The 21498-nt window shown below is 50.0% G+C and overlaps 2 protein-coding genes across 6 annotated transcripts in view; both read right to left on the reverse strand.

Annotated features, from left to right (window-relative positions):
- HAS3 (hyaluronan synthase 3) overlaps nucleotides 1-11280 on the reverse strand; it is an 18666-nt gene extending 7386 nt beyond the window's left edge. The window contains exons 1-2 of one of the 5 annotated variants that reach the window (XM_081017796.1): nucleotides 10430-11280; nucleotides 1058-1678 (exon numbers count right to left, since the gene is read on the reverse strand). In XM_081017796.1, the coding sequence (XP_080873922.1) occupies nucleotides 1058-1678 (621 nt within the window). In that variant the 5' untranslated portion in view covers nucleotides 10430-11280. The other 4 variants (XM_081017797.1, XM_081017794.1, XM_081017798.1 and 1 more) reach the window with 4 other exon arrangements.
- A 1741-nt stretch (nucleotides 11281-13021) lies between these two features.
- TANGO6 (transport and golgi organization 6 homolog) overlaps nucleotides 13022-21498 on the reverse strand; it is a 45716-nt gene continuing 37239 nt past the window's right edge. The window contains exons 16-18 of the mRNA XM_081017761.1: nucleotides 21058-21209; nucleotides 17753-17866; nucleotides 13022-13890 (exon numbers count right to left, since the gene is read on the reverse strand). Coding sequence (XP_080873887.1) covers nucleotides 13714-13890; nucleotides 17753-17866; nucleotides 21058-21209 — 443 coding nt within the window. The 3' untranslated portion in view covers nucleotides 13022-13713. The remainder of the gene's footprint in view (nucleotides 13891-17752; nucleotides 17867-21057; nucleotides 21210-21498) is intronic.

Consider the following 21498-nt stretch of genomic DNA (forward strand, 5'->3'; position numbering starts at 1 on the left):
CCATCCCTTTCTGTTACACCTGCTGCTCAGAACTACAGTGCATTAGTGGAAGGGAGCAGAGGAGAAGCCTCTGAGCTTACACCAGGGTGAAAGAAGAACTGTTTTCCTGCTGTCAGATTGGAGGCTGAGTTATGAGCTCAGGAGGAACATTGGAAGCTGCCTGGATCCATCTAGCTCAGTGTTGCCTGCACTGATCAGCAGCAGCTTTCCATGGTTTCAGACGGGTCTCTTCCAACCCTACCTGGAGATACTGGGGATTGAACCTGGGGATTGAATCCACTGCTTTGCAACTCGATTGTGGCCTTTCCTTAAAAAAGAAATCAAGATTCCAGTCCTCAAGATTCTATACAAAGGGCTTAAGGAACTGGGGAAGCTGCCTTATACCAAATCAGACCATTTGTCCACCCAGCTCAGTATTGTCCACAGTAGCTTTCCATCCTTCCCAAGCTGGAAATGTCACTGGGGAGTGAACCCAGGACCTTCAGCATGCAAAACAGGTGCTCTACCACTCAGGATCATAGAAAGCTGTCTTATACTGAGTCAAACTATTGGTCCATCTTGCTCAATATTGTCTCTACACTGACTGGCAGCGGCTCTCCAGGATTTCAGGCAGGGGTCTCTCTCCCACCCTCCCTGGAGATGCCAGGGATTGAACTTGGAACCTTGTGCATTCAAGGCGGATGCTCTACCACTGAGCTAAGGAGAAGCAACCAGCTGCTCCAAAGAGGGGCTGATTACATGTTCAGGCCCCAGAGTGTGAAGAAGCAGCTCATTGTAGCCCTGCTTCCCTCTTAAGCTCACAGCACCAATGTATCAGGGTGCAGGGAGACAGAGAGCTGCCATTTAGGGCTGTGTTTACTATGGGGGCCAAGGAGCCCAGACCCAAGTATCTCTCCAAATCATTTTGCATGTAGCTAATACTCCCCCCTCCCTTTTTCTGCTTTCTGACAAGTGCCTGGGTTGTGGGATGAGCATGAATGGGAAAACACAGAGAAGGAAGAGCAACAACAGGCTAGCAAGGGCAAGGAGCAGGGCTCCGCCCCCCCCCAACACTCACCTGCACGTAGTCGACAGAGTCTCCAAGGGCACAAAAGGCCGTGTACATCACCTCGCGCTTCCCACCCCACTTCTGCATGATGCAGGTATAGGTATTGTGCCGGACGAGGCTCTGGATGTGGCGCATGGCCCTGCGGCGGCCAGCCTCCGACTCGCCCTTCCCCCGGGCATGGAAGTTGCTCTTCCACACGTAGCAGCCTGTCCGGTCGGAGCCCATCACCTCGTTGAAGATGTCCAGCATGTAAACATCGTCCTCCCCGTTGCCATCCACCACCATGACGACCTTGAGGTTGGGGAAGGAGATGCGCTGGATGGAGCGCAGGCATTTGCGCAGGTAGTCGGGGTCCTCCTGGTAGGCGGCGATGCAGAGGGCCACTGAGGAGCGCAGCTTCAGGGGCCGGCCCTCCAGGCGCATCTGCCGGTGCTCCAGGAAGGCAAAGAGGCTCTGGATGAAGAGGTGGAGGCCCAGGATGGCACCATAGAGCCCAAAGGAGAGGTAGTGCTTCTCGGTGTGGATGAACTGGTAGCCTGTGACGTAGGCAGCAAGGATGCCCCCCAGCACCACCACGGCAAAGAGGCTGGTCCCAAAAACACGCAGGGCTGTGGAGAGCCTCACTGGCATCTGGAGAGGAGGCAGAGAGGCCTGGTTAGACTGTGGCCACAGAAACAGAAGCAAGAGCCCCCCTGACTCCTTGGTGGCAGCAGCGGTGTCCCTTCAGAGGGTGCTGGGCTCCAAATCCCATCAGCCCCAGCCAGCATGAGCAGTGGTGACCGGAGTTGAAGCCTAACAACTTCTGGAGGGGTGCCCCTGCTTTTCAGATCTTATTGCATTACAACTCAGAGGAAGAACAGAGAAAGGCAAGGTGTCCTGTACAGAGTGGGGCAATTATTGACCCATCTAGTTCAGCACTGTCAACTCTGACTGGCAGTGGCTCTCCAGGGTTTGAGGCTAGGGGCACTCCCAGGTCCACATGGAGATGCTGCCAGGAGGTGAACCGGGGACCTTCTGCATGCAAAGCAGGTGCTCTACCACAATGCTGCAGCATTTCTGCATTAGCACTATGGCCGACAGTCAGAGGTCACCTGACGGGTTGTGTTTTTACCCAGCCTTTAATCTGGCAGGATCCCAGGGCGGTTTACAATTAGTGCACTAAAAACAGCAATAAAAATAACTGTGGAACAATACTTCAAACAAAGGATGCAAATAAGCAATCAAACAAAACTATAGCACTGTAGGAAACAGACAGTTCTGCTTTCAGCTGCTCTGGCTCAGGCATTTTCAGTTGCCCCCACCCCAGGACTGCATGAAAAGCTTTTGCAGTTGATGGCAGTGGCAGGAGAGCCACATCTGCCTGGCAAGTACTACACGCGCACCCCTCTGATACTCTGGATGCAGCAGGGAGCCTGGGAAGTCTGTGGCCCGCTAGGTCTTCTTTGACTCCAACTCTCATCATCCCTAAGGCCGGGCCACGCTGGGTCCGCGGGCTGTTGGGAGTTGTAGTCCAGCAACATTTGGAGGGCGCCAGGTGCGCGGAAGAGGCTGCAGGAGAGCGCCGCTGGGCCAGGCTGTCGCTGCGCCTTCTTGCCACGGAACCTCGCCAGGGGTCTCCCGATTGGAGAATTCCAGGGATCGACTCCGAGAACCTCGTGTCCGCAACTGCAAAGCGCGCCTGATCCTGCCCGGCTAGGCAGCGGCCCTGCACTTCCACAGCCTGACCTGCTGTGCGCGCATGAGAGCAACGAGGGGAAATGCACCCGGGGCGCCTCTGGTGTCCCGGTGAACTCGCAGCCCCATAAGTTTGGGCTGGGGGAGTACAGGGCGCAACCCCATAGCACCCTCTTTCCCCCATGCCGCCAAGCCTGGACTCCGCGGAAGCCCCTTATTCTTCCTCACCATGCCCGGTCTTGGGGAAAGAGAGCGAAACGGTGCATTTGCATCGCCCAGTCTCCGTAGGAGCGGAACCAGGCTGGCAGGAGCGGGCAGACCCGGCAGAGAGATGGGCTCTTCGCAACAGGCGGGCGGGATTTTGGGGTGCGCCTCTACGGACAAAGGCAGAGAGGGCGGTGATGGTGGCCCCGAACCGAGCCTCGCAGGAGGCAAGCCCGACGGGGCGGCGGAAAGCCCTGTAGGAGAGGCTGAGGCTCCCCGGAGCCCAGCTCAGCCCGAAGCGGGAAAGCAGATGAGAATGCCTTGTCCCTGTCCAGGGCCAGCCTGAAAGGCTGAGACCTTGGTCCAGAGAACAGTGTCCTCCTCCCCTCCCCAGGTTTGGCTTTGGAGCGAAGGCGAGCCCACCGCAGAGCATGTGCAGAGCGCTTTCCCCCTCCACCAGCCAGAACCAGCACATGCGGCTCCTGCGCCTCGGGGAATCGGGTGTGGCACGTGTCTTTGCCAAGTGATGGACGGCCATCGCCCTCCCGCACCCCGGCCAGGGACCTCGGACTCACCGTGCCGCGGCTTCCCCCCGGCCGCTCCCGCCTGCTCAGCTTGGCGCGGCGCTTTTGATGAGGAGGGAGGCGCCCAGCCCAACCCCAGCCTCGACGGGGCGGGGGAGGAGCGCGCAAGGGGCAGAACCAGGCCTGCCCCCCTCCCGAGGTGCCACCCACGCGCCGCCGCCCCGCTCGAGCCCCGACGGATTCCACGCCTGCCCCACTCAGAGGCTGCACAAGCGGAGTCAGGTCGGGACTGAAAGAAAGGTCGCTAAAGGAAAGGCAGAGTGGGGCTGGGGGCTGGGTAGCCTTCCATGCGAAGCCCCCAACTCTGGTCCTGTCACGTCCAATGCCAAGGGTCGGTTGGGAGCCGGCTGGGGGAAGCGGGGTAGGGGGACCGGCTCAAGACGGGGTGTGTGAATGTGAGTGAGTGAATTGAAACACTCGTGAATACATCCCCAAAAAGTCACCTCCATCCTTGCAGGCTGGAAGTTGCTACCCATACATCTGGAGAGATACCTCCTTGAAGGGCACACTAACGCAGAAGTTACTTCCCACCCCTAGCTCGCATGGTGCTTGTGCCCAGCATGTGGGGGTTCATTGCAGCCTAAAGACCAAAGCGGGGTGGGATCCTGCCCCTTTCCTCCTAGGTCACTGCCAAGCCACCCTCTTTCTCAACCTTCAACAGCCTTGTGCCCTCCGGGAGCTTTGAACTACAACTCCCATCAGTCCCAGCCAGTACCTGGCTGAGTCTGATGGGAGTTACAGTCCAAGACATCTGGAGGGCAGCAGCCTGGCGAAGGCAACAGTGAGGAGGATTGAAAGGTTCCTCCACATGCAGACTGACAGAGGCTCAGGTTCTTGCACACACACTTATTTTCCATGCAGGGACCTGAATAAAAGATGAGATTTCCACTGAGGCAACTCAGCTGCCCTTGCTGGTGGCCCCTGGCATCAGAGAAGCAGCACAGGGAGAGGGGGAAAAGCCTCAAAACCAGAATCATGGGGTACCCTAAAGATTTATTCTGGCAATAGCCTTCCTGGCCTGAAATCCACTGCATCGGATTAGGTCCCAATAATTAGGAGCATCCTTTGTACATTGGATGAAACAGTCCACAAGAGCTCCTGCCATCCTAAATCTGTTAGCCTTTAAGGTACGATAAAAGTCTCTTGTCAGTTTTGTTGCTAAAGACTTGCAGAGAGTCCTCTCCAGAAGGAGCTGCAACAAACAACTCCCATCACAGCGTACCCAGTCTTTTTTCTGCCAGTCAGTATTAGGGGCTGCAACGTTTCATTGATTAATCAATTAAAAAAGCTTTTAATTCACTACGAAGCTGCCTTCAATAAATCAGGAAGCAGATTTATTTCAATATATATCATTTCCAATGCAAAGATTTGTAACAAGTGCAAGTGGCTAAGCACAATATTAGAAGGTATATTCTCCCTTCTTCCTAAGAGAGGAAATGCCTTTTCCTAGAGAAGATCTGCTGTGAAACATGTATGTCGATTGTCTAAAAACAAAGCAAGCCATTTGCTTCAAAATTATTGTTTTTACTTACACAAATTTAACCAACTAAATCCAAACAAGAAATCAACAAACAGTCCTACTCATTATACAAATGAGAATCACCTTTTTATCTGCTCTTTTTTCAGTGTCTCTGGCTGAGCAGAGTCAGAACATCTAAAAATATTAAGAAGACGACTTAAGAACTCCCCCACCTTTATCACAAATATATTTTTCTACAGCCTCCTGACAAAGGATAGAGTTAGCAAAGATGTCATGAAAAACACCAACTTAGCTTAGGCTGTGTACACACTTCCATTTACTGTGCATCCAATGCACCTCCACCCTGCTGATGTGGGAAGTGGTATATACACCAAGTTAGCCACAATCCATATCTATCCTGTTGTTTCTTAGGAAATACTGCATTCTGATGCATTTCCCCCCAAACCACCTTCGATCCACATTGAGAAAAATAACAGCCTGGCTGCATTTCAAGTTGGTGATGTATACACAGCCTTAGATGGCTTTAAAAGTGGGGAGATTAAGGGTACTGGGAGTAGCTAAAGGGAAGGATAAAGAGGGTGATGCTGTCAGTGGCTGCTAGCCAGGATGCCGGCATGCTACCTGCAGTATCAGAGGCAGTAGTTGAGGAACATGTGCTAAGAGGTCCCCATTTCCTACTTGTGAGCTTCCCATTGAAGCATCTGGTTGGCCACTGTGGAAAATGAGATGCTCAGATAGATGGGTGTTCTTAAGCATTTTTAGTTTTGGGTGATATCTATGATCATTTTGTTCTTGTGTGAGAGAGTTGCAGTGAAGCCACTTATAGTGTGTGTGTGTGTGTGTGTGTGTGTGTGTGCGCGCACACACACACACACACACACACACACACACACACTGGGTTTGGCCTGCCAAACTTGATTGTGCACACAATCCTGAATGGGGATAATAACTTTATCAAGAGTCTTTGTAGGCAAGAGCACAGATGAGAACTAAGGAATCACACACAAGTCTGTTTCTTAAGAGAATCTTGTCGTCACTTGCCTGTCACCTCAACACACACACACACACACACACACACGAATCTCACACCTCCTTGCCTTCAGATGCATGTGAAATATAATACCCTTCTTTTTTGTTAAGTTAAACTTAGCAAAAAGGGTTGGGTGTTTGCAGAGATTTCCAAGGAAATTACAATAATTAGAACATCAGTAACACTACAGTGGAAGGATTTTGTAGAAAAGAGAATTCCAAAATCCAATCAAGCAATGAAGTCCTTTATTAGAATTCTGGATTTTTCCTAACGGCAAATAACCCTTTTACCCCAGGAAAGGCTAATCTGTTCCCCCGCTCCCAATATTGTTAGATTCTAATTCCAAACAGCCCCAGAAAACATGGCTAATAATCAGGGATAATGGGAGTCCAGTAACACCTGGAAGTCACAGAATAGCCACTTTGCCTAGTTTAGCTGCTGCATTAACTAATGCAGAATGGGCTCCCCAAGGTGTGTCCAAGTAAAGAGCTGGCTTAAGTGCACCCTTCATTAGCAATACCGTTGAGTGATCTTACAATCTTGTTCCCCTTGAGTTATTGTTCATGATACCCAAACATTCACTTCATAGCCAATTGTTACTGTTCAGATCATTCCTCTGCTGCTAATTTTAGCAACTTAATTTAGCCTTGTAAACAGCCACTATGCTGGCCGCTGGTGGCAAGTGAATTACCTCCAGGCAAGGAATCTTTTGCAAACTGGATTTTCTCTCCCTCTTTCAGGTCAGGCTATCACATGTATATTTGGGAAGTCGATCTGCTGAACATACTTATGGACCAGCACAGCCTTTGCTAGCCTGGAGTCCTTCTGATGCTTTGAACTACAACTTCCCATTGGCCTCAGCCAGCACACCTGAATGATGCTGAGGCTGATGAGAGTTGTAGTCCAAAACATATAAAGGGCCCAGGTTGGCGAGGGCTGCTTTAACAGATAATGTAAGCGAAATGAGTACAACTGGCTACAAAATCACCTGCATTTAGAAACTGACTGGCAACTGTGGTAGAAAGTGGAGGTAAAATAATCAGGTTAGCATCATGGGATCCAACCCACCTCAGGTGGGCACAGTGCTCAAATTAGAGGGTGTCTGTAGTGGCCATGACTCCCTTACCTTGAGTGATGTCTCACCCAGCTAGTCTCTTTAGAAGGCTCTTCTGGGAGGCAAGGGTGCAGGAAGATTTGGTAAAAATTATGGGGAAGCAGGAGAGCGAGATTATGGATTTCATTCAGCTCTCCTCTCATCTTTCCCCAAATAACTGAAACACTGTGTGGGTAGCATTCACTTTGATCCCTGACAGGTGCACCTGAGTCCTGCATCAATTATTTTCTGACAACAAACGAAAAGGTTTATTTGGGTCCTAAACTGAAGAGGGAAGGAAAGTCATAGAGATGCACTATTTTGCCAGGCCTCTTCAAAAACATGTAAAAACTGAGAGAGATGAAAGTGTGTGTGTTTGTTCCTAGAAGAAATTTGCCCAGAGAATTCTGTAGTCAGCAAATGGCCGGTGGCCCAGGTACCTTTGTGAATTCCTTGAACTCAAAAATCCAGTTGTCAAGATAAACTGGCATGTAAGACTTTAGGACAGAGCTTTTCATATTGTTCACTTTTTAGACATGTTTTATTTCGTGACACAGTAATTCACTTTTAATAACAAACTGGAGGTTAAACTAACCCCTTTCCCAGCCCCAGGAGGAGCGCGGGGAGTGTTTGCACGACACACCTACACATTGCAGCTGACACACTAACATGTTGCAACACACAGTTTGGAAAGCTCTGCTTTAGGATTTCTTCATATACTATACCACAAGCCTATCAATTGCAGAACTTAAGAGTTGACCTGCCTGCTTAGTACCCTCACGGCTTCCCCGCATCCACACACACATACACATGCCAGAGATTAGCTCAAGATTAATGACCCTGTTATTCTTACCAAAACTACTGTAAAACAACTAACAAGCCTTACTTGGTGCATATTCAAGGAACTACCATGACTTATGAGTCCATTAATCCCTTCCTAAAATCATGGAGCTGGCAAAATAACAAAAGACCCCCTAACTGCATCGGATAGCCCCCCTCCATTCATCTTCATATTCACATATATGCACACACTGCAGAATGTGGACTGTGCAACTCTGATCACTAGAGGGACACACACAAGTCAGGGAGATGCTGGCAAATTCCAGGTGGCTCAAATCAAGGCACACACTTCATGGGAAAGTACAGACCTGATCCCCCACTTCCAAAGTCACTAGGCAACCTGAGCTTGGGCTCACAGGTTCCTAGCCCTGAATACAGAGATCCCTGAAGGCAGGAGCAAAATCCTAGCCACCATGTCATTAAAAAAAGCATGAATGGGTCACAACTCCACACCACCCAACATGCTGTGCCTGCCTTGACTGTCTCTAATGCTTCAGAAAGGTGGGTCTATGAGGGGACCTCTGAATCTTACACAAGGGAAAAGATTCCACCACAACTATCCCCAGTTCCCTGGTTCACTCTATGATAGGCCCAACTGAAGCACCAGAACAGAAAATTTAGGATACCTTGAGCAATTTTCTCCACCTCTGCTTTGACCTCCATCTGGCTTTTGGTCTCTCAACAGGCCCAGGAAGGTTTTTCAACTCTGGTGGTTTATGGTCTCCTAACCCCTTCCTAAAATCACCTCCCCCCCCCCCCCCCCCCAAGTCCAGGCACACACACAAAAAAAGAAAGTAAAATAGGTTTTAAAAACTCACAGTTAGGAAATGGCTGGCCTGGCTTCTAAAGCTCTTGGTGTAAAATGCCAGAGAGGTGGAAGCTCCCTGGTCTGGTCCTGCCCCAGAAAGCCTGTCTCTGGGAGGAGAACATGAGGCAAGGGGTGGGCACTGCCAGGGGCTGAGGAACATCAGATGGGAGGGGGCAAACTGCAGGGCTTTCAGGAGAGAGGCCAGAGCTGAGCCTTGCCTCGCAGCGATCTCTTTAGACCCCACAGCTGTGCCCACAAGCAAAAGCAAACACAGGGCAAGTCCCATGACTTTCCCCCAAAGAATCCTGGGAGTGATTTTTAAGTTTTGCAAGGGTGCTTCTCAAGAGGCCTCCAAATCTCTTTGAAGCACAAAACCCTCTTGGACCTTCAGCTTCCTTGGGCGAGGCTGGTTGGAAAAGTAGGCCTGTCCTTCATTTCCTTTCCCTTGCCAAGCCTCACAAGCATCCCTTTCAATACCTTCCACCGTCCAAAGCAAGTGTTATTTTTTAAATAGGGGGCCTTCGAGTGGCTGACAGTTTGAGGAGCTACTTTTCCTCCTGGGCCTTCCTAATCCCCCGTCTCCCCATTGCTCATCTAGGCCTTTCCTTCGCCCTCCACACAGTCTCAGTGAACTTGTCTAAACAGCGAGCCATTTAGGTTCAAAAGCAACAAAAGTTTGAAAAGGCCTTCTGATCACGAAAGTTACAAATAATGCCCATAAGCCTTCTTTAGGCCTGGTTTACCGTGGAGCCACAACACGCAACTTGGTTGCTCAGAAGCACCCAGTTGATGATATCCCACCCGAACAGACACAACTGTTCCAGAGGCACCCTGCAACCCACTAGCCAGTAAGCCAGTGAAATGATTTACCTGTTGTTAAAAACAGCGCAAAAAGCTTACAGTTGTTATGCTGCTTTCCCTTACAGCCACCCCATACGATCACTGTGGTGCCCATTTTACAGAGGAACAAGCAAGTCCCACCAGACGACAGTTTGCCCAAAGACACGCAATGAGCCCATCGAAGAACCAGGCATCCAGATCCATTTCTTCCCTGCCTGCTCTCACTGCCTCCCACTTGTCATTCAGAGACAGTCTCGAAAAGACGCTGTAAGGGGATCCTCCATTTACAGGACCACACTTTATGCAAAAGGATTAATACAAGCTCACTTGTACCTTTTCAGGAACTGAAGGCAGTGCCTGGGGCTGAGTTTCAGTGTGTGCCACCCTGGATCCAGCAGAGGCACTCAGAGAGCACCCAAAGGGTCAAGCGCACAATGGCCAGGAGCGATACTGTGAAAGGGGTCCCTTTGGGGGACACCCTCAGCAGAAACGACACTTATAAGAGGGTCCCTTTCGGCATGCCGCAGCCGCAAGACACACCCCCTTGGCCCCCTCCCACGAGTTGCCGGGGTCCAGTATCTAAAGGACAATGAGGGAGCAGAGAAAGGACTGCTGTGAGCTTAAGGTTTCCTCTCCTCTTTGCTAGACCAGCTGCAGCAGGAATTGCCCCATGGCAAACCACAGGTGCCTGGCTGAGGCTGGAGCAGGGACAAGAGTGCCCGTTGGGGACCACAGGCAAGATGCACACCCTCCGCCCAGGACTGTATCAGCAGGTGCTGCCTTTCAAACCCACTCCATTGTGGAACCGCCAGCATTGCAACATCTTACCTTTCGATGCAAAGGCAGCTCCCAGGCACAGCTTCTCACTCAGGGTTCTGTGCCTCTTCGGGAGAAGGGAGGGAAAAACCCTGCTTTTCCAAGGTAGAGAAGCAGCTTCCCACCCCCTCCTGCACAGGAATCGCCTTGTTTGCAGAGGCAGAATTGCAGCCAAGAAGAAAAGAGACTTTTCATTCAATAACCTTTGGCTGGAGCAAGCGTGGAGGGGCGGAGAAGCCAGAGCCCAGGCAAAATCATCCCAGGGCAGGAAGGTACCAAAAAAGAAAGGGGAAAAAACCCAAACAGTCAACCTTCTACCTAGGCAAGGCTGAACCCTTTAAGGGACTCCGGGGACTGCAGCCCCCTGCCCTGGGACAGAGAAGGGCACAGAAACCGCCTACCCCAGGGAGTGGAACCTGCAGCAACCCGGCACTCCCCCTGCAAGGACAATGACAGTTTCTGAGCTGCTGCTCCCCCCCCCCAACCCCCCTTTCCTCCAACGCACAGACTGTATAGCTATTCCTGGAGTCTATAAAAACCATCTCTCTAAACACCCCCTGGCTGTAGAAATAGCTTCACCAGGGTTGCTATTCTCAGGGACGGCTTTCCTTGCGTGATCCAGGAACTTGGGAAGAACAATTGTCTTCAGTTCGCTCTCCCCCACCCCCCTTTCTCTCCTTATTTTTTTTTGTTAGCCATCAGCTGCTGGTCCTTCTCCCTGGAACTCATTATTCTGCAGTGTGCTGGTTCCTCGCAGGCTGCGGAAGAGTCACATAACAACTGCCAGCAGAAGTGCTGGTGGCACAACCTGAGCTCCCAGCATATCCATGACGCCCCATAGAAAGCAATCTTTTTACCTGAAGCTACGGTAAGCTCTTGGCAGCAAAGCAGACAGGTTTCACCCCTCTGCGCCTGCTCCCCCAACCCAGCTCTGATGTCTGTGGGTCTTTGGAGCACCCCTTCCTTCCTGATGGACACCTGCTGGATGTTAGCACACACTCCGTTCACAGACTGCTTGAGAGGTCACCTAGGGACAAGCAGACACCCTCCAGCAGGACTTGCAGAGGAGAAAAAGGAAAGGCTGAGAGCAGGGGCTCAGGGATTGGGCTGCTCCTTACAGGGAAATTGATGCTGGTTCTTCGGAAGCCAGGAGTGGGGAGACGAAGGCAGGGCAGCACTATAGTGGGCATTGGTACCATTATGCCCCAAAGCAGCAACCCTTCACCTGGTTTCTTCTCTATAAACCTGGAGCAGGAAACCTGTGCACCTCCTTGCCACAAATATTGCTGGACTGCAATGCCCAACAGCCCGAGCCAGCATGGTCAATGGCAAGCGATGTTGAGGGGCCAGGGATGGTGTGGACTGATGCTCCTCACTCAGTCCTGTCCTAAACTCTCACACACTGTTCCGGGCCAAGGAAAGCACAACAGAACCACTGCAGAATCAGCTTCAGTTGGTGAATCCAACACAGAATCATAGAATTGTAGTTGGAAATGATCCCAAAGGTTATCTATGCAGTAATAGTTTGGGGGAGGGGATTATGAACATCCTGATACTGGCCTCAAAGTGTTATTTTATCCCTCTTTCCCAGGCCATACTCTCTCCATTTCAAGTGGCCCATGCCAGGTATTCCTCATGCCCTTTAGCTTGGCCCTTTAATCCTCATTCCTAACAAGAGTGGAACTTAAGTACATTGAACTTTGCCTGTATTGTTTCCTTCCTTCCTCTTTTCTCCATTGCATGCCCCAGACTGCAAGCTTTTTGCCTCTGTGTCTGTGTGAGCTGAAGATGTGAAGTATTTGGCATTCCAGATGTTGTTGGGACTATAACATCCATAATCGCTGGCCATGCTGGCTGGGGACAATGTGACTTCAGGAACATCGGGGGGGGGGGGGGAGACAGGTTAGCAATCCCTGGTGGAAGGCTCCATGCCCACAGATTATACACTATTCATGCAGCTGCTACTACTCCCGATGAGTGTTAGGATTAGTCAAGAGTGAAGAAGCATTTCAATGCATCAGCAAAGTTTCCAACACACAGCAGGGTATTTCAATGAAAGTAATTTGTATGAAGTAGGTGTGAGCGTTTCCAGGTTGTCAAGAATGCAATTGCAGCAGTCAATGTTGTTGCATAAGATGACTAGAAGAAGTGTTTCCCTTTAATGCTCTGTGGCACCTTCTTTACTCTAATTCTCAAGAAAAGGGTTGGAGTGGTGGAAGGCCTGGCCCAGCAGCTGCCATTCCATACCTTCCTTTTATTGTATTGTGTACAGAAAAGGTGGACATATTGGATTTTGCCTTGACTGACTCTTTTTGTTGTTAGAGCTAAGCTATGAGGCTGCACTAGGTGAAGATTTTGGGGAGGACTAATCAGACAGCCAATGTGGCAGTGGCCTTGAGTGTCCCTTTCTAGCCACCACAGAAGGGATGGCTGAGGACTGTTCAAGCTCCATCATGCCATTCTGAGGTGTGACTTGTTCCCCTCCTGTTATTTCTTTAAAATAGAATTTTTACAGAATTTCCAAAGTACAATTAGCTGTAAACTTGTTGAGCTGACTTCCTATAACTGAGTCATGCAGGATTTTTAAAAAAAGAAATCTAGACAAACTTTCCTCTGCTGCATTTACAGTCCAAAACAAAAAGCAAAAGGCAGAATGGAATGCCCCAGTCAAGGGCCTGTGAAGGACGGGACCACACTTCAGCTTCATTTCATGCAAACAAGAAACATCCCATAAAAACCAAGGAAGAGGATACAAGGCAGGAGTTCACATAGGGCCAGCTGGTGACTTCACAGCCAACCAGGGATTACAGCCAGGGACTCTGCAATTCATGATCATAGCCACTCCTCTTATACCTGCTCTAAATTTGACTCCCTCTCCACTGGACACCATCTGCTACCAGCCAGGTGGAGTATCTGAACCCTGGTCTATGAAGGCATGCACACTTTCCACACAAGAAAGTTTCCCCCTATTAAATTTATTGCATTGACTGATCCCAGCAGCAGCCCCAAGACAGTCCTTCCCTCGTAAGGGACACCCTTGAATAAGTGTCAAATTTCTGCAAAATCTGCCCATGGGAGCAATCTTCTAGGCAGGCAATGGCCCAGTCTGCTCTCAGGAGCCACAGCTCAAGGACCAGCCACTCCCTCATTGCAGACTAGCACTTCTGAGGCCACAGGGGTTCAAGAGCCCAGCTGCTCAGCTCCCAAACCCCACTTCCGTGAGAGACCCTGGTGCAGTTCTGAGGTTGTGCTGCACAGTAGCAGGAGTCCTCTGATCCACTGGCACTTGTGCTTCCCTAAGGAAGGACCTCAATCTTTTTCTCAAGAGTTTGACGGGGAAACAGGAGCTCCCTCATGATGCCATCCAGCTCCTCCAAGGCCAGCTGTGCGTGAAGTACAGTGACCTCATCTTGTTCGCAGCGCACCACAAACTTCAGCAGGTGGTAGAGTTCCAGCAGGGCATCCTGGAGAACCTGGGGGGGGGGCAGGGGAAGAGGAAAGAGAAAGTTGAATTAGGGTTGAGTGTGTGGGAGTGAACTATTTGGATCCCTAGTGCCTATAATGCACAGGGAGAGTATGGGAGAGTGTTCTTTCTGAGCACCAAACAAAGGCCAGACTGGCCTCTGCTTTGTCTTGCAATGCTTTCTCAATAGTTTCCCGCCTTTTTCTGAAGGATCTGAGAGCCAGAAGATTGTCAGGATGAGGTTCAGGGGGAGGGGGAAAGTACCTTTCCAAATTTCTCTAATCACAGTCTGCATGTGGGACAGCCAGGTAATCCCACCCAGACAAGCTGCTCATTAATGCCCCATACATTTTCTGCCTCCTCCACCTCCCACTGCACCAAGGGAGTTCTGGCCACTGAGCTCCTGCAGCAGGTGAGCTTTGCAAAGCAACAGAGGCCTGTTTTGCATCTTGCAACAAACAGGCGGCAGCAGATTCTGAAAACAGAAACTTTTATAGATAGGGCTTGCTGGAGACTGCCTGATGAATGCTCACTTCAGAAATAAGGCAAAGCCCTGTGGCTTCTTGTGCCCACATATCCACCACAGCAGATCAAAGCCTGGCTATGGGAACATAGGAAGCGACCTTATGTGGAGTCAGACCATTGGTCCATCTAGCTCAGTATTGTCAACGCTGACTGGTAGCAGCTCTCCCAAGTTTCGGACCGGGTTTCCTTCCAGCTCTATGCAGAAATGCCCAGGATTGAACCTGGGACCTTCTGCATGCAAAGCTGATGATCTACCACTGAGCTAAGGCACTTCCCCAATATAGGATCGATAGCCTTTGCCCCTGTTGAAGGCGTGACACCACTTCCTTTTCTGCAACACCATAGGAAAACACCTCCAGCAAGAAAGCATTGCACAAGTCTGGGAGATTCCCTCTTATTCCTAGGAACAACTGAGGTCATGATAGTGAGCTGTTAGAATGCTTATTCCACACCAGGAAAAGAAACACCCATTGGAGAGGCAGAGTTATGTGTAATGTCCAAAAGAACCTTTCATGCCCCAGAAGCCATTCAGCTGTCCAACCAACTGAGGTTAAAGGGCTCCCTTTGCAGCTGCCTGTCAGAAAATACTTTTGTCTAGATCTGTGCTAGAAAATTCCATAAGCCTGATCTGGCCCCCAGAGCAATGTTAGCTGGCCCCTTGTAGACCTGTCACATTCTAGTCAAGGTGTGATAAAATGTTTGTAACAGGTAAGAGCGAGGAATTAGTATACACCCATCTATCATCTTTTGGATTCTGAATCTAAGGTGCTCTACACACCCTTCTGCTTTGCCCAGGCTTCATTACAGACCCTGAGCACCTGAGATTAATTTGTGTAGTGAAAACAGACTGCTGACCCTTGAACTACTGTACAGAGCTACCTGGTGGCAGGTAATGGAGCTTGCAATGATCTAAACAGAGTTGCCTTGCTGCATGACACATTGAGAAAAGATAATGGTGATTTCCCAGAACTTTCAATGTTGGGAAAGCGAAACAGCAAAAAAGAAAACGAAAGTCAGTAAAAGCCAGAAAGCTGCAGATGGGAATCTGCCCGGGTCAAAACTTGCAAAATTGCAGCCATGATTGTGCTGGAGGTGAGAAGGCAACTCTTGTGCTGGTTCGGTTCAAATTTGGAATGAGGGCTCCCGTCCTCATTTTCTCCTGAGGTGCAGAGCTCTCCAGAGCCCAACAGGAAGGAAAAGAGTCCACTGGCATGAGGATGCAATGGGGTCACAAGGCAAAGAGTTTTGCTCAGCCTGAAAAGTTCCCAATTTCAGCATGAGGGGCATTTGATGAGAGAGCCACAAGAGCAACCAAATTGTGGGCCTGGCCTGCAAAGGTGTGTGCATTCGCAGAGGGCTGGACTTTCCCCCCCTTGAAAGGCAGTTGAAGAGTGACTTGTGGATAAATGCCCTTTTCATTTCAGGTGCCTGACACTGAGGCTTCTGCCTGTCCAAAGGTAGAAAGAGAAGCAGCCTTGCCAAAGAAACAGCACTGCTGTGCAGGAGAGGCAGAGAGTCAAGCAGCTTCTCTCAGAGCCCAGCATGGCTAGCCCATCGCCACAGGGCTTGGCTAGGAGCGAAAGTAGAAAGAAGCAGGAGGAAGAAGACGCAGTCCCTGGGCTTCCTGGATGGGGCACTCCCCAGTGTCCTGCCAAAAGAGATCCGCTGGTGGCAGCTTGCCCAGGGCTCCTGGCCTGCCCCTGGCCAACCACGCCAAGGCAGCTCCACCTGATGCTGCTGCACTTTGAAACTCAGGTGGGCAGCCTGTAGAAGCCGCAAGTCCCAGCAGGCCTCATTCACTATACACAGCCTCAATACAAGGAATACATACCAAAACCCTCAGCAGTTTGGCAACTTGCTTATCAGCTTTGGGAAGTTTGCTGATTGTTTTTGAATTTTATTATTAACCATGCAGAGGCTCTAATGGAGTAACATTCATCTCCTATTCTTAAAAGGAAGTGGCCTGTGACACCATTCTTGGGTTGGGGGCAGAAACCAAAATACTCCTGCTCAATGAAAACCTGAAGATTTTCATTTCTCTGCTGCTACTCTGCAAATGTTTTATACCTGTTTGACAATGTCACGGAAACTGTATGTATATTGTATCTTTGAGCTCCAGAGATATAAAGAAGAAGAAGAGAAGAAGAAGAGTTTGGATTTGATATCCCGCCTTTCACTCCCTTTAAGGAGTCTCAAAGCGGCTAACATTCTCCTTTCCCTTCCTCCCCCACAACAAACACTCTGTGAGGTGAGCGGGGCTGAGAGACTTCAGAGAAGTGTGACTGGCCCAAGGTCACCCAGCAGCTGCATGTGGAGGAGCGGAGACGCGAACCCGGTTCCCCAGATTACGTGACTACCGCTCTTAACCACTACACCATACTGGCTCTCCAAATTGGGTTTGGTACTGGCAGTCTAGTAAATACTAAAAAAAAAAATCCAAATATTTCCAAATGTCTTTTCCCTTTAAAAACTGCAAGGGGGATAATGCTTCCTATGCTTTCAAAACTTTAGGAAGTGTTTCCACCTCCCATTGTGCCGTTCATTCGAGGTCACTTCCACCCTCTGTAATAACCAAGGACAAGAGTGCAACAGCAGCAACAAGCTGAGAATATGGCTGAAGAGAAATCCTAGCAGGAACAGAATTTCCTTCTACTGCCCTTTGCCTCAACTTGGGAGGCAATTCACCTTGGAAGGGCACCAGGGCAATTCTAGAAGGCCACACCTTTCATTGACTGCCTGCAGCAACAATCAGATGAACATGATTCTTGTAATCTTTTTTCCAGTGAGTCAATGGTAGTTGCAAATGAAATTCCCACTGCTCAGAGCCAACTTCTGGGATAGAACCAGCTGCGGCAGTCTGAGCCTCGCTGCAAGGATGCTGCCCACACAGTAAAAGGGAAGAGGCAGCCTTCAGTCTGCTGCCGGCAAGTCGTTTATTTTGTGAAGGTGGCTTAATGTGTTCAGACCTTAATGGGTCTTATTCTGAGTAAAAGACTGTTTGCTCTTGAGTATAGGCTTTCACTTTCAGTAGTGAAAGAGGTTCTGTTGCTAGGCTATACAGGGGAGAAGACCTACAGTTGAGACATGATAGGCAATTTTCACAACATAAATGGCGGCTTCTGGGCACCAGCTCAAGGCGTGCCTCCCCTTTTACTTTTTGTCCATTTTCTTCGGTGTTGCCCCCGTTCCACTTCTCTTCACACAGGGCACTTGCAGGGCAAAGCACAGCTCCGGCCCTAGGGGGAGTGGGGAAAAACTTTTACCTCCAGTCTCAACCATAAAAGCAGAGGAGCCTGGGCTACAGGGCATCTCTCTTTTGGGCAGAATCAAGAAGGGAAGCAGCTCACCTCCACCGCTCTCGTGCTGAGGCCACGTAGCAGAAGCACCACCACATGGACGGCTGCTCTCCGCACTTCAACCTGACCGTCGGTCTTCGCTATTGCTGTCAGACATGAGGTCACCTGTCAAACAGATAAAGTCATAGGCCCTATTAGGACAGGCAGACTACTTTGCTCACCTGTGATGGGCTGGGGACTCAGAAGTGCCTGCACAGCAAACCTGAGCGCAAAATCAAAGCCCACCACACCAGAACAGTCAAGAGAATAGGAGGTTGAGAAAATGATCTTTCCAGCCCCACCTAAAGACTGAACCTGAACCTGGGACCTTCTGCATGCAAAGCAGATGCTCTGCCATTGAGCGACAGCCTTTGCTCTAAAACCCCTTGTGGAATGCTGCACTAAGGAAACTTAAGTGAGAGAGGATGAAGTTTTCTTCCCCATCTTGGTGGGAAGGGTCAGTATTGCAAACTCCTGAGCAAAGGCAGCTGCTCTGTCCTTGGAGCTTATTCACATTCGTGGTATGGAAACTGCCACCCAGCTTGTGGTGAGTGGGCAGAACTCCTGTTTCCTGGCCTCCAAGGAGGTCCCTGCTGCTGGTTCTGAAACTGGCAGAGAAGCCTCTGCCCTGCACAGAGTTCCCCACTGTAGCCTCCTTCCTTCAGCTCAAGGGCAGCATTTCCCCCTCCCCCTCTGCAGCAGCTCCTGCTGAATCAGCTGGCACCTGGCCCGCTGCAGAGCCAGAAGCATCCTTCTCTCTCTCCCTCCTCACACATAGAAAAGTGCGGCTTGAAATCTGCACCAAGCCACCCACCTCCTCCCTGTGTGCTGCTGTAGATGCACGGGAGCTATAGCAATAGGCAGCAGCAGAGCTGTCATGCACAGCTCCTGACACCAAGAGGGCATTCACACCTCCTGCTATTCCAGCTTCAGCACTGCAGGAAGGAGGAGGGGAAGCAGCTGCTTTGCATGCAAAAGGCGCCTTGTTCAATCCTGCCAGGTGACACCTCTCCAATTAAAATAATCTCACATATGTAGCAGGTGATGTGCAAGCTTTCTCTTTTTGCTCAATACCCTGGAGAGCCTGCTGCTGTTCAGAGCAGACACTGCTGAGCTAGACAGACAAAGGGTCTGACCTGCTACATAAGGCTGCTTCCAATGCGCCCAGCAGGATTCTTTCAAACCTTTGTGGGAATGAAGCTTATGATCATTTTACCTAGATACCCCATAATGTGTTTTTTTAATGAATAAAAAAACCCAGCCTATTTTACTCACAGCTATTGAGGACAAAGGTTGTGTACGCACTATGTCTTTAAGGCACATTAAAAGCACACAGACCCACACACCTCAAATAAACTTGGGGACTGGTTTGTTAAGGGTTGCTGGGATTTGTAATACTGTGAGGGGTCAATAATAGTGCCCAGAATTCTTTGAGGGAAAGAAGGTGATTTGAATGTGCTTCAAAGGCATATTGTGAACACAGTGGTCCAATTATGGACTTCTTTTCCACCCCATAGCCCTTTTCACATATACGTATGGGTGGCTTGCAGTTTCTCACCTGTGGTAGCAATTAGGATGTCATTCTGGTTTAACTAAACACCAAAGAAAAGGCTGCAATATGTAGTGTGTGTCTCTGCAGATTAGTTAACCCTGGACAGAGCTTCCATCAGGTTTCTCAACCCAGCAGGAGGGCCAGGGTCAGGTGACCCTGAAATGGCACACAACATGCCTCTGAACTTATTATCCTTGGAGGTAGCCCCCAAAAGCATTACTGTGCAGAATTCAGAGAACTGATCCCTCCTGCCTGTGAATACCAAGATGTACCTGCCTGGTGGGCACGTATTTCCATGGCACCCATCTCCATAGCACCGAAGTGCATCATTGGACGCAAGAGCATTCACAGCCCTGCTCCAGCTAGTTGTTGGAGAAGTGGCAGAGGGCAAATGGAAAACACAGACTTCTTGGCTGTTAAGGGTCCATTCAGCAACCTTCCAGAAAGCAAAAGGCACATCCTAGCTTCCAGTAAGCCTTACTTACTAGGTCAGGGGTAGGCAACCTACGGTCCGTATGCCAGATGCAGCCCAATCACCTTCTCAATCCGGCCTGTGGACAGTCCAGGAATCAGTGTGTTTTTACATGAGAAGAATGTGTCTTTTTATTTAAAATGCATCTCTGGATTATTTGTGGGGCATAAGAATTCGTTCACCCCCCCCAAATATAGTCCAGCCCACCACATGGTCTGAGGGACAGTGGACCAGCCCACAGCTGAAAAAGGTTGCTGACCCCTGTACTAGATACTTAGCATTGTGCTTGGCCTGTGGCTCTCATCTCTGCAAAGGAAGCTGCCTTTTACCAAGTCAGATCATTGGGTCCATCTGGCTCAGTCCAATCTGCAGTGAACAGCAGAGGCTCTCTAGGTTTCAGACAGGGATATTCCCAGCCCTGGCTAGAGACCCCAGGGGTTGAATTTGGAGCCCTTCTGCATGCAAAGCAGATGCTCTACCACTGAGCTACGGAGGAGGAGAAAATACAGATACAAAAACCCAGGAGAGGTTGGGGAGACTGAGGTAGGGTTGTGACTCATTGATAGAGCATTGGCTTTGCAGGCAGAAGGTCCCTGGTTCAGTTCCTGGCGTCTCTTAGTAGGGCTGGGGACGTCTCCTGTCTAAAACCCTGCAGAAGTGATGCCAGTCAGAACAGACAATGTTGAGCTAGATGGGCCAATAGCCTGACTCGGTATGAGGCAGGTGTTCCACAGCTTGACACAGAAATGCATGGTTGTGAGTGTTCTGTCCCTGGAGCACCCAGTTGTGGCTCTGATGGACTTAACCTTGAAAGACACCAGTCAAACTGACCATGTTTAATGGAAGATACCCAATTATCGAACAGCACAGGACAGTGGAGAGTGTATTAGTGGGCAGAAGGCGAAAGGCACTGGAAGGCGTTACGCTGTCTGAAAAAAAGAAGTCTGTGAGAATGCCCTACAGCGGCCTTCCCCAACACAGTGCCCTCCAGATGCTTTGAACTGCAACACTCATCTGTCCCAGTATCACATGACTGTGCTGCCTGGGGCTAATGGGAGTCTAAAACATCTACCTGGAGTGCACTAGGCAGAGGGAGTATGTCGAAGGGGCTCTCAGAAGCCAAAGAGGCAAAAGGAATTCATAGCATGGGGGTATATACCAGCACTAATCAGGCCACAGGTTTCCATTTGGGAGGAAGTTATATAAGCCTCCCTTTCCAAGCATGCCACCCCAGTAGCCTGCCATGTTCCAGTAGCAACAAAAGCTTTAGCGAGGAGGTGATGTGGCCAATACCTCATGGACCACAGAGCCCAGCTGAAAATGAAGTATCTGGCACAGCTCTCCCAGATTGGACAGGCTGCTTGCCCTAAGAGTGCCATCCAGATCTCTTGCTCCTCGCAGAAAGGCGTGGATCAGGTTGTCTCGGTGTGAGAAGGCCATGTCTCCTGCAAGAGTGGGGGCGGGGGAGAGAAAGGTTCCGATTATTTAAGTCACTCACCTTCTGCAGAACAGAGCTCTGTGCTATGGAGAAGAAGTAGACAAAGAGATAGAGAATGTATTAAACTTATCACCCATGAAAAATACATAAAACTCTTGTTAAGCAAGAGCTTTGGCTGGGTGGGGGCCAGCACTGTTGACATCTCTTGGGGAAAAGCGGCCTGCTCCATGAAGGACACAACAAGATGGGCAGAGATAAGGACCCAAGGACAAATGGGGATCCCAGGCTTTTGGTGC

The sequence above is a fragment of the Podarcis pityusensis genome (genome assembly GCF_964106645.2).
Source record: "Podarcis pityusensis genome assembly, chromosome: 8".
In the NCBI taxonomy this organism is placed as follows: Eukaryota; Metazoa; Chordata; class Lepidosauria; order Squamata; family Lacertidae; genus Podarcis; species Podarcis pityusensis.